This window comes from Trachymyrmex septentrionalis, unplaced genomic scaffold, assembly GCF_001594115.1.
Source record: "Trachymyrmex septentrionalis isolate Tsep2-gDNA-1 unplaced genomic scaffold, Tsep1.0 scaffold2, whole genome shotgun sequence".
Taxonomy (NCBI): Eukaryota; Metazoa; Arthropoda; class Insecta; order Hymenoptera; family Formicidae; genus Trachymyrmex; species Trachymyrmex septentrionalis.
The window spans coordinates 175,995-188,895 of record NW_017305179.1 but is presented as its reverse complement, the minus strand read 5'-3'; the positions used below and the strand labels follow the sequence as shown (position 1 = coordinate 188,895).

Below are 12,901 nucleotides of genomic sequence, written 5' to 3'. Positions count from 1 at the left end.
AAATAACAATAAATATAACTAACAAATGTAATTATTAAAAAAATATATATATTAATTATTAAACGTTAATTAACATTTATTAACGTTTATTAACATTTAATAAATAATACTAAGTCACATTTCTATATTTTTCTTCTATATTTTTTTAATATGGTAAGAAAAAAATTTATAAATCACGTCTAATATAAATCACATCTCTGTAAATTCCCTTATATTTTTAATATAGCAAGAAAAAAAATTTAGCAATCGGTTTACTCGATTAATTTACAGTTTTCCATGTCTTGAATTGTTTTTCAACTTTGGTCTAGAAAAAGAATTATTCTATATTTTAATATAATAATAAATCACATCCTTAATTCTCCTATATTTCTAAATTACCAGAAAAAAATATAATTTATCAACAGTCGTTTTGCTTGATCAATTTACATTTTCTATTTCTTGAATCACTCTTCAACTTCAATATAGTAAAAAAATCAATCCATATCTCTTAATATAATAATAAATTATTTCCAGTTCCCCTATATTTTTACAGCAAAAGAAAATTAATTAAACGTTAATATTAACAGTCGCATTTGATTTATTTACATTTTTTTCATTTTTTCAGTTACTTTCCAACCTCAATATAAAAACAATCACAATAAGTTATGGTTCGCTGACTGAGTTTCGAACTTAATTTATTTCTTTGTTTCTTTCACAAATCAAACAATGAAATAATTAGGAATCACTGTTGATTATCGATTGATTAAATATCAATTAATATATACATCGTACAAATATACGATCTACGAAGAATCAACTCGCCCAAATTATGGCAAGGCGGAACACGACGTTGGCAAACGTGGCACACAGAGAGAAAAGAAAATTAAGTTAAACGCAGTTATAGCTTAACCGACGTCGGTACAATCGAACATTCGAACCGGTTTTCCGGCGAACCAAACCAACCTCGATTCCCTCGTTCCTTCCCGAGGACGGATACTTATATCACGTTCCGAGTCGTAATGTGCACTGCGAGAACGAGGAAAAAAAACGAGGCAAGTTTACGGCAACCGGCGCGGCGTTACGAGGTCGAACCGCGCGAGTCGCCTCGATTGACCGACCCCGGCTCCTCTTCTCGTCACGCGTTTCAGATCGCGAGATGCAATTCGCGAATCGAACGTACAACCGGGATACATCGCCGTATAACCGACGTTACCGGCAACAATCCCGCAAACGTCCCGCGACGACGGCTCGGCGGCCTTCTCGACTTCTCGATTCTCAAACACTCTTTTTTCGTGACGTGACGATTGACGGCGGAGAAGCGAGACGGAAAATGACGAACGTAGACCCCGCGCGATGACTGACGACGTCGGCGACGTCGGGCGACGTCGACGGCGCGCTTACCTGATTAACCTGATTCTGCTTGCACCCGTGGATCCCGTGACACGTGTGACGCACCGCATCCACAACGTTGGACCGCCTGGCGCTCACACTCGCGCTAGTAACCCCACGACTAAGCCGGCGAAACAGGAAATCGCACGATCCACACCCAAAAATCCCGTCACGTTCGGAAAATACTGACACCTCACTGATAATATGGCCGCCGCCTGTCCGTCGGTCCGTCCGTGCGCGGTGCGCTCGCGAAGCGCCGAAGCGGTGATTTAACGGTCGGGGAAGGGGTAATGAGGGGAAAAACGAGCACGAATCACGCACTTGACGAAGATGCGTCGCTCGCGGTTTAGAAAATTCAAGAGACATCAGATTGGCCGCGTTCAGCACAAGCACTTAGGCCGATATTCACAGTCAGATCTTATATTTAAGACCGTCTTAAGTTACGAACCAATCATATGCATTAGCCTCTTAAGACATTACTTAAGTTAAGGTCTGGAAATAAGAATCGACTATGAATACCGGCCTTAGTAAGTACTTTGCATTGATTGACTTGTTTATTTTTTGATGATCTAACGATGATATTATATTTGTCATAAAACAAAATTACATCAATATATTATATAGATATAAATAACAAATGTAATATTATATAGGCTAAATCCTTCATTGTGTGCAGCAGAAAAAGTAGCTTTGCAATTCTTGTGAAATTCTTTAATATGATTGATTTGTTTGGATCTCTCTCTCTAAAGAGAGACTCTTTAGAGACGTGGAGAAACTCTTTAGAGAGTGGACATTCTGGCCTTTCTATTTGAATACCAAATCTCGTAGGGTAACGTCCACGTTTTTGTGGTTCTTTTCCATACTATTATAGTGAGTTAGACAAGAACGAATAATCAAAGTCGATTATTCGTCTTTGTCTAATCCATGTAATAGCATGGAAAAGAATCACAAAAACGTGGATATTCCCTTACGAGATTTGATATACGAAAAAGGCCAGGATGTGTCTACTTTTAGGTTTCTCTCTAATAAAAGAAAAAATGCAAATAGTTTTAGAAAAATACAATCCGGTGTAAAAAATTATAAAATTATAAAATACAGTTTCCTAGCTGTTACCACGTAGGTTAATTATTTCTTTAAATTTGCGACTCAAAATACTATAATAAAAATATGTCCGAAAAATTAAATTAAAATATTATTTGCGAATTTTTATTTTAAACAATTATAATTTTGAGATATAACCTGTGAATATATTAGTCTGACGAAATATTATTAAAAATCGCAGATTTTATAAAAGTTCACGTTACTACAAATTGAAATGATTAATAGTAAAAAACTAATATATAATACTAATTTTATAATTTATCAGTTTCGTAAATATGTACTGTGATTTTAATATCGTCCAAGTTTGTCAATAGATATATGATAACTGTAGAACAAAAAAAGTTATCATTTTTGGCGATATAAAAGATTAAGAATGCATCGGATGCACCGGATACTGGATATCGGATATCCGGAAAGAATGTAACATCGAATATTCGGGAAAGCAATTTTTCGAGTCGGATCCGATATTTTCCGACCGGATTCCAAAAAAATGTCTTCTAAAAAAACCCTGTAAATTTAAAATAAAAAATTGTAGTTTAAATTTATAAACGATTGAATAATAAGATATTATATTTATAAACGTGCATACTTATTATTAGTAGAACATTTATATATAATAAAAAATCAACAATTTAATAATATAAAATTCACCGGATACTAATAATATCCGACTATCCGATCAGATAGTAAAGAAATGCAAGATAATACCGGCTGGATACCGGATACTTTTCGGATATTCATCCCTATAAAAGATATAATATTATAGCATCACAAGTATGCATGCGTATTTATTCAACATTTATACATATAATAAAAAATCATAAATTTAATAATTTAATATCTAAACTAATAAAAATTTATATTATAACGTTCTACTTGGTATTAAAAATTTGCTTTATCGACATCGATCAAGTTCGGCCGGCAAAATTGCTCCAGCATTCCTTTAATTATTTTCTCTCTTTCTCTATCTGTACCAATTCCTACTTTTTTTTGTTACAACTTTTATCAGAGCTGTAAAAGAGATATTTATTGATAAAAAAATAATTAACCTACATTACATAATTAACCTTAATTATTTAATTTCGATACAACAAAAAATGTCAATCCTTCAATTATTACATGTTCTTTCGCATTTCTCGCTTTTCCTCTTATTATTTACAAAAATGTATTTAGAATCGACATTTTTTTAATAATAACTCATCGGTATATTCCAGATATTTCTGGCTGCTTTATATTATATTTCTGGTTGCAGTTTTTTGTGCTGTCAACCGCTTGCGCTCGCGCGAACGGGAGGCTATATATATGCATATATATTTTATATATATATATATATATATGTGTGTGTGTGTGTGTGTACGCCAAGCTATATAATGCGCACAAGCTATATGCAGTATCTGATTACCGTGGATTACCGCTCGTCATGTCAGTTTAGACAAACGCTGCAATTGTCATTCGTCGATCTCTATTGTTTTGTTTTCCGATCGGGCTCTGCAGGAGTCTACTAAAAAATGTAAGTGAGGTGCAGGTGCGTTCTCAGTTGATAAATAATAGCAATAATAGCAGCTATACGAACAGTACGAATGACATCGCGTCTTCCTCGTTCTCGCTCGTTCTCGTTTACTTGTTCCGCGCAACAAGCTGTGTTCCGTTCATCGATCTGCAACGATGTGATAACCTAAACCTCAACTTAAACAAAACCATCGCCATTCGGAATATTCGGATCTCGCCGATCTTGGAGGTATACCAATCAATCGTTCGCGACGAAGTTCAGGGACGATTGGATTTCCAATAAGCTCCGTTATTTAACAACAATCCTGGCAAAAATAACAACTGAAGTGTAAAGCTGAGTCAGTGGCACACGATGCGTGTTTTCTTACACGGTTGCTTGTATTTTAGTAGATTATTAGAAGTTCTGCACTCTGTGTGGTGCAATGCTAAGAATTTACTAGAACGCAAGCAATCCGGCAAGAAAATATACACCGTGTGCCGTTGGCTCAAGTCGAGCGTGTAAAAAAAAATATAAGACAGAAGCGTAAATGAAGCTTCTGAAATGAGAAAATGAGACAACCGAAACGTACATAAAAGAAGCGTGTATTTCTGTCGCTTTCTCTTTACATTCAATTTACGTTCCGATTTTTATAGATCCTTCTCTCCCACTTTCGCTTTGACAAAACCACTCGTGATCAGATCGTTTCGCGGTCTCTACTAAAATGAATCGGGATTGAAGTTAAATTATTACATTAGTAAAAACAGGCATAAGAATTTGAAAAAATGAAGAACAAGTTGAACCGAGATGTAAAATTAACTACATTGGTAAAAACAGACGTAACAAAAAGGATGAAAAATAAGTTATGAATAAATAAATAAGCCGAAATTGTAGTTGTATTGATAGAAATGGACACAGTGATATCAGACACAAACATCATTTAGTAAGTAAATAACAAAGATAGAACGTGACTAATTGTGTCGACTTGTGTCACCAAGTGGAAAGTATCCAAAATCGTTTAAAAAAAAAAAAAAAGAAAGAAAGAAAAAACTCAGAAACGAGGGAAGAAAAGAAACGGCAATTTCGCGTTTTACGCGACGTCATCCCACGTTCTGGAATCATCGACGTCACGAGATCATCGAACAATCGCGAACAATCGAACTCGCTCAAAGTCATTCCGTTTACATTTACATTTCATGACTAGAGTCTTGCGAAGGGGAAGGGATTTCGAGGGATTATTTCATCATTCGTCTCCCTCCAACGTCTTTGTATACATTTCTTTCTTTGTCGTTCTTGGAACGATGAGTCTGAGGAGCGGCGGAGGAGCGGACTCGATCGAGAATATTCGCTTTGCGGAGCGTTTCACGAAGGTGCCCGAGTTAACCTCTCAGCCGCGCCGCGAGTCTTTTACTCTTCCGCTTCGTCTGAGTTTAACACACGCGGACGTGGAGATACGAGGATTGTTTGGAACCCAGCCACGGCCGGAAGGGACGCGCGTTAATCACGCGAGAGACACGCGGATAGTCCTCGTGGCCGCCGCGACTCGGACGTGTTCGGTGTTATTCATTTGACGACTTCGACGTACCGACATCCTTTATACGAGAGATCGGAGCCCGGGGGATTACTTTTTGCGATCACGCATCTCGCGTAAATACATCACACACGTCACTCACATGTGCCGCTCGCGAGCCTGATGCCTCTTCGCGTGCGCGCGCTCGCGCGCCGCGAAAATCGAGGGAGATAAAAAATAATGGTTAGTCACACTCAGATTTTCTTACTTAGCCTCGGCGCGAGACGCCTATATCTTCTTTTTAGGTATGCTTGGCTTACCTAAAAAGACACGTGGACCCACGACCCTCTGTAGTCACGTCGCGATGCCTAACCGCTCGGACGAGAGAGAAGCGTCGATTAGAGTTAATTGTTTTGCTAATTGATTTGTCCGGGAGAATCGTTTATTTATCGAAATCCAAAACAGGCATAAACACCACGTGATGTCACTGGGACGTCCTCTCGCGTTTGGAAATTTATTTGAAGCGGAAAGTGATATAAATGGCAAAAGTTAATTAACTAAGTTGTTAAGAAATTAATGATTGTTGTATGGGATTTGTTAGGTACACATGAATCATATTTATAGATATTAGTAATTCAAAATATGACAAGAGTTTTACAAGAAGAGAATTGTTTATTTTTGTTGAATGTTTGGATGAATTTATAGTACTTTGCATATATAATACGCATCTGTGTTGAAAGTGACACATATATATATATTTTTTTTATTTTTATTTTATTGTATATAGAATATGAAGATCTATTCTTTTTTAGTTGAATTTCTTGCACGATTTATTCATGTTGGAAAGAAAAACAAAAAAGATAAATTGAGCAAAAAAACACGCAGAGATTAAAAGTGTTTATGTTGTTTAGGAACAATACATAAGTATTTTTATGTTTTTGATATCAATTTAATATTTCATTAAGCAAATAATATATTAATATATGCTGTATTATATATAATTCCTTTTTGAATATTTAATGATGCATATAACTTATTTATATGTTTAATGATGTATATAACTTATTTATATATTTAATTTTTATATCTGTGCATATAGGCAGGCAGATCGAGAAAGTGTTCGACAGATGAGAATGATCTAGCAGTGAAGCGGATCAAGAACTACTGCAGAATGTTCTGTTGGGGCAGTACTATTCACGGGGAGCTGGGTTTAGGCGGTATCGAGGATGAGAATATTTTTCTGCCAAGAGAAGTGGATTTTGCAGAAGCCAGCAATATCGAGCAAAGTAAAAGGGTCTTCTTGAAAGATCTTGATGCAAAGCCTATAAAATTTCTGTCACAAGAATGTTCTGATGAAAATTAAATTTCAGTTGCATGTGGAGAAAATTATACCGTAGCTATTACGAAAGAAGGTAAAGTGTATTCCTGCGGTAATAACGACTATGGACAGCTTGGTCACGAGAAGGCGAGGAAAAGGTTACGTGAGTACAATAAGAACTTTCAATTGAATTAAATATGCCATTTAGATATCTCCTAAAATTCTTTATCAACTTTGCTAAAATATATTGATTTCTTTTATATAGAACTGATACCTGGCCTAGACGCATTTGTATTCAGAAAAATAGCGTGTGGTAATTGTCATACTCTGGCTGTGAATGAGTGGGGACAACTTTTCAGTTGGGGTTGTAATATGAATGGTCAACTAGGTAACATATACATTTTATTTTTTATCTATATGTAGAGACTGCTATTAACTATGATAACCATATATTTATTGTTTCACAGGATTAAATAGCGTCGATTGTACAGAGCGTGTTCCACGTATGGTTAAAGTATTGGGTACAAATGTGATAGTACAGATTGCTTGTGGTATAGAGCATTCAATCGCTCTAACTAATGATGGAGAGTTATATGCGTGGGGTAGTAATAGAGAGGGACAATTAGGATTAGGGTCTTACACGACGACTGAAATAAAACCAAAAAGGATTTCTACTTTAGCTGCCGTACCAATTGCATTTATCGCATGCGGCGGTTATCACACTATAGTTATATCAAAATCAGGTAAGGCATTGTGTACTGTTTGACTTCACGTGAATAGAGCCTATTTTTTAATCTATATCGCATATGAAAATCTGTAATATACGTATTGTATACTATAGGTGTTCGTATGGAATATTTTTCAGGAATAAAGCTCCTGCATTTGTTGTTTTCTCACAGGAGCTGTATTCTCGTGGGGAAGAAACACCTTTGGACAATTAGGACTAAATGACGTACAGCAAAGGAATTTACCATGCCAGTTACGTACTCTGAGAAACGCGAAAGTATGCTATGCGGCATGCGGTGAGGAATTCTCAGTATTTTTGACAATGGTAAATTTTATTTATCCATCAGACAGTACTCTGAAAATTAGAGAAATCCTAAAATAACTTTCTGCGGTTATTTCAGGACGGTGGAGTATTTACATGCGGTGCTGGAATGTATGGTCAATTAGGCCATGGGAATACTACAAATGAGATTTTGCCGCGGCAAGTTATGGAACTGATGGGTAGCACGGTAACACAAGTAAGCTATACTTTACAAAAATAATATTCTGTTATAATTGTGTACATGATTAAAATGTAATTTTACATTATGATAAAGATATGTTACATTAATCTTATTTATTTTACACAATTTATATATATTTGTTAATCTATTTTAAAAAATTACATCTTAATGATACTGACATTTTATTGTACAGGTATCTTGTGGTAAAAGGCATACATTGACCTTAGTGCCGTCTAGGGGGAGAGTTTACGCTTGGGGTTTGGGAGGTGCTGGACAATTGGGCAATCGTGCTTCACAGAGTGCTACAACACCACAAGTCGTTCTAGGACCTTGGTCTTCGCCGAGTGGATCATCAGTGATGCTCGACCTACACTATAGCCCTCAAATCGACTGTGTTGTCAAGCACATCTTTAGTGGAGGCGATCATTGCTTTGTTACGATCAGTCACAAAAAAGTGTGTTTTTCCATATTACTCACGCTCTTATTGTTAAGTTATTTTCCAAATTTATAAGTTTATATCGGCAGTTTTCTTTTTAAAATAGAAAAGAAGAACGCAACGGAATATTTAATTTTGCATCATTTCTGTAATAAGATATGAAAAATTATCTTTACTTAAATATATCTACAGGATAATATAGAACCGAGCGACTGTAGAATATTAGGGCCGACTTCCCAAATTCTTACAGTGATGGAGGAAAAGCTAGCCGAATGTCAGAAGATCCCACCAGGTTCATTAGTGAATCATGAATTAATGACGTGAGTGAAAAATATACGTATTAAAGAAAAATTATGCAATCCAATACAGAAATTAGGCGCTCGCACTTTTTTCTTCGTATTTTTATTATTGCCGAGACATAACGTTTCAATAGATTTGATCTAATCGATTTTGCCATAGCCTCAATTATCGTGTAGACTTTAAGTGTTTATGCGGTATTTTTCAGGTATCTAGAAACTGTATTCAAAAGTCAAGCGTGTATAAATGCATCCTTTTTGCTCAATAATGACGCGCACTATGGATGTTCGAGCAAGCATCATGGAATCAATATTGATTACGCGATCAGATTATTTGGAATTATTTCAGAACTGGACAACGGTACGATTCAAGAACTGGTACGTATACCGCTGGATATTTACCTACACCAACACCGATGCAAAAGTTTATTACATAAACGTCGCACAAGTTTAAGTGCTATATACAGCAAACACTAACCTAATTCAATGTTAGTATTCTATGCAGTCAAGAAAAGGAGTAAATTGTTTGTTGTACAAATGAATGTTTGAACATTCAAGTTCGTTTGGTATTCGTTAAATTTATATCCAACTTACAGATATACATGTAAAATATTGATCGATTTCTAAATGGCGACGTTTTCATTTCAGATTTTCGCATGTGTAACTGAAAGTTTGATACCATCGTTTGTTGACTCTCCGCCCGATGTAGAGTCTTTAAGAGTGTACTTAACGTTACCGCTATATCATCGCTTCGCAAATCTATCCAACTATAGCTCTTTGCAAACGCCATTCTGTAAGGCGGTATTAAAATTGAAAGCTGAGGCTTGTAAGATCGTAGGCATGTGGTGGAGTTCAGCCCCTCCGTACTACTTCGAGAGACTCGTGAGAATGTACAAGTCTGTGGTGCTGCATTTTGTGAAGCAGTCGACGACGGATAAAGTAAATTGCGCGCAGAAATGTTCATATAAACAAATCAAGCGATTAGAAAGAAAAGATTTTCACAAATTTTTGAGCTTTTCTATGTTGCGTTAAAAGCAATTAAAAAATTGTTCTATAACTAGTTTTTGTTTCTGCCGTAAAAGAATAAATCAGTTATAAAATTACAAATTTCAGTTACAAAAATATTTTTACATAAAATATTTTGAAATTTTGTTTTAAAAAGAGATGCAGATTTCTTTTATATGATAATTTTGGAGAACATGTTCGACAGGCCATCACGTGGACTGAAAGCCTGCAATGTGCTTTACAACTACTAGGACTATTATATAAACTAAATATCATAGCTGGTATACGAGTACCCCACGAGACTTTCCACTTATCAGAATTATCGGAATATGTAGACATTGCTCATGAATACTGCAAATGGTTGACAGAAGAAGATCGGTCTTTTGTAAGCGACTCTAGATTTTCTGTGCTCCTCTTAATTCATGTATATATGTGAATTAAGTAACACATCATACTTATTGCTATGCACATGTAATATTAAAATCCCTACAATTTTTCAGTATCGTAAAATATATTTCTGCAATTATCCTTTCCTGTTCGATGCCGAGGCGAAAACAAAGTTGCTCGAAACCGATCAATCTATACAGGTATAAAAAAGAATCTATTTAAAAATAATCGTATGCATTGTGTAATAAGCTATATTTATATTAGATGCAATCTGCGATGAATGAAGTGGCATCACGAGTTGTAAGAGATATAATGCTTGGAACGCCTAGCCTAAACTTTCAACAGTATAGTCAATTTGTAATATTGCACGTGTCACGGAATAATATAGTCAACGATACTCTGGATCAATTGTTGAAATACGATTCTAACGAGTTAAAGAGACCACTTAGAGTAAGTATTAAAAGTTTCTAACGTCTTTTTAAAGATTTATAATCTTTTTTTAAGAATTAGATAAATGTTTTGAATTTATTAAAATTCAATATTACATTTTAAAAGAAATGTTATAGTGTGTATAATTTTTTATAAGTACTAGATAATTAAGTATAGTTACAGCATTCAAATTCTTTCAGGTTAAATTCCGTGATGAAGAGGCTGAAGATGTGGGTGGCGTGAGGAAAGAGTTTTTTATGCTTCTCTTCGCAGAGATTCTCGATTTTAAGTACGGTATGTTCCAAGAATACGAAGAAACAAGGACAATCTGGTTCAGTCCGTATTCGTTAGAAGAAGAAGTTATGTATTCTCTAATTGGCGTTCTCTGCGGCTTGGCCATTTACAATTTTGTAATTATTAATTTACCATTTCCATTGGTCATGTATAAGAAACTTTTGGGAGAATCAGTCGGGCTAAGTGATATCAAGGAAATGTCACCGACAATAGCTAGGTATTTCGTTTATTCCCAAAACCGTATACGTTATTTATCACATATTAAATTAATTATCAATGAATATATGCATTTGCAGAAGTTTAGAAAGTGTTCTCGAATACAACGAATCAGATTTTGAAGAAGTATACGGTTTGTGCTTCGAGATAAGTAGAGAAGTGTTTGGCGAGCTGAAGAATTTCAACTTGATACCCAATGGTGATAAAATTCCTGTAACATTAAAAAATAAGTACGTAAACATTGCATGTATATCGACATCGGTAATAATAATAGAAGAAGAAGAAAAAGAAGAAAAGGAAAGCAAAACGCTTTTGTTTGCAGGCAACAATACGTTGACCTTTACGTGGATTATATATTAAACAAATCAATAGAAACGGAATTCAAAGCTTTTCATAAAGGCTTTCATAATGTATGCGGTGGAAAGGTGTTAGAGCTATTTCGTAGTCACGAATTGATGTCGCTTCTCATTGGTAATGAGAATTACGATTGGGAAGAATTGGAGAAGAATGCCACTTATAAGGACTGTTATTCCAAAAATCATCCTACTATCATGCTCTTCTGGCAGGTCTTTCATGAATTACCATTGGAGGAGAAGAAGAAATTTCTACTTTTCTTAACAGGCAGTGACAGAATACCTATACAGGGCATGAAAGCTATAAAAGTAAGAGAAAGTGACATACTATTAGAACTGTAGAATATATATATATATATATATATATATATATATATATATATATATATATATATATAGAGAGAGAGAGAGAGAGAGAGAGAGAAAGAGAATGAAAATAGATCTTTATAAAAAAAAATATAATATACTATTTGTTATTTTTGTTACAGATAACGATACAGCCAATGACTGATGAACGTTTTCTACCGGCTGCACATACATGTTTTAACCTTCTCGATCTGCCGCGTTATCAAACTCGTGAAAGATTGAAATACAAATTGTTGCAAGCTATTCAACATAATCAAGGATTCTCACTCGTGTGAGATCGTGAAGCGCCTAAACAAGCTCAATAATTACATAATAAAATATATAAATCAACAGTGAATTGAAAGAATATGCAAATTTAATAGTCCTTTATTATGATAATAACCTATAAACGAAATATGAGACAAAAGTGTGGAAAAAAGTAATTTAAATTTTTGACTATTTGAAAATAAAAATATTATGCTTCTGTGATTTAAATTAAACCGATTATAGCATCAATTTTTATTATATTAAATTTAACAATAATATTATTTGATATGCACTTTGACAAATATTTAATATATATTTGTCATTGTGTAATCTGAATTGAAAATAAAACTGAATATTAACATTTGTAATAATCTAGTAATTATCAATTATACGACTAATGAAAATTTCGTGAACTTTTATGCAGTGTAAATTTTATATATAAAATTTTATATATAAAATAATTATGTTACATATATCTCGTGTGCGATATTTGTTACAAAGAAATTTTTATGTATAACATATACTATATATAGAATGTCGGTTAACTGTGAGAAAAGAGAAATGCATAATGTTAATTTATAAATGTATTTGAAATAGTCAAAAGAGGATGATACTCAGAGAAAGTTACCTAGTTTAATAAGAACTTTTTTTTACGCGCCACGAAACAGATAAATTCCATAACTTTTTAAGAGACACGTATTCAATATTTTGTGTGAAACATGTTGTTAATTTGAGAGTATATTTTTGGGCTTGCCATATACATATGTAAGAATTTAAAATATATTACTGAAATAAATATATATGCAATATATATATATATATATATATACATACATATATATATATATATATATATATAAA

The 12,901-nt window shown here is 34.3% G+C and overlaps 2 protein-coding genes across 2 annotated transcripts in view; one reads left to right on the top strand and one right to left on the bottom strand.

The window, feature by feature from the left end:
- Positions 1–1,602, bottom strand: part of LOC108747423 (moesin/ezrin/radixin homolog 1) — a 35,477-nt gene extending 33,875 nt beyond the window's left edge. Inside the window, exon 1 of the mRNA XM_018484858.1 lies at positions 1,381–1,602. The gene's annotated coding sequence lies outside the window, so the exon portion shown is untranslated. The remainder of the gene's footprint in view (positions 1–1,380) is intronic.
- Positions 1,603–5,014: 3,412 nt separating this feature from the next.
- LOC108747422 (probable E3 ubiquitin-protein ligase HERC4) lies at positions 5,015–12,203 on the top strand. Its single transcript, XM_018484855.1, has 18 exons — positions 5,015–5,708; positions 6,565–6,751; positions 6,836–6,946; positions 7,049–7,171; positions 7,251–7,526; positions 7,683–7,834; positions 7,911–8,027; positions 8,206–8,466; positions 8,641–8,768; positions 8,954–9,122; positions 9,393–9,683; positions 9,955–10,134; positions 10,250–10,336; positions 10,401–10,586; positions 10,766–11,076; positions 11,156–11,305; positions 11,398–11,737; positions 11,917–12,203. Exons 1-18 carry the CDS (start codon positions 5,706–5,708, stop codon positions 12,067–12,069), a joined length of 3,225 nt encoding a protein of 1,074 aa, XP_018340357.1. The 5' UTR covers positions 5,015–5,705; the 3' UTR covers positions 12,070–12,203.
- Positions 12,204–12,901: the final 698 nt, after the last annotated feature.

Bases quoted from the DNA above. Each gene is read 5' to 3' on its own strand.
- LOC108747422 (XM_018484855.1), top strand. The intron at 9,123-9,392 runs GTACGTATACCG...TTTTCATTTCAG, and splicing joins ACGGTACGATTCAAGAACTG to ATTTTCGCATGTGTAACTGA. The intron at 11,077-11,155 runs GTATTTCGTTTA...ATGCATTTGCAG, and splicing joins ATGTCACCGACAATAGCTAG to AAGTTTAGAAAGTGTTCTCG.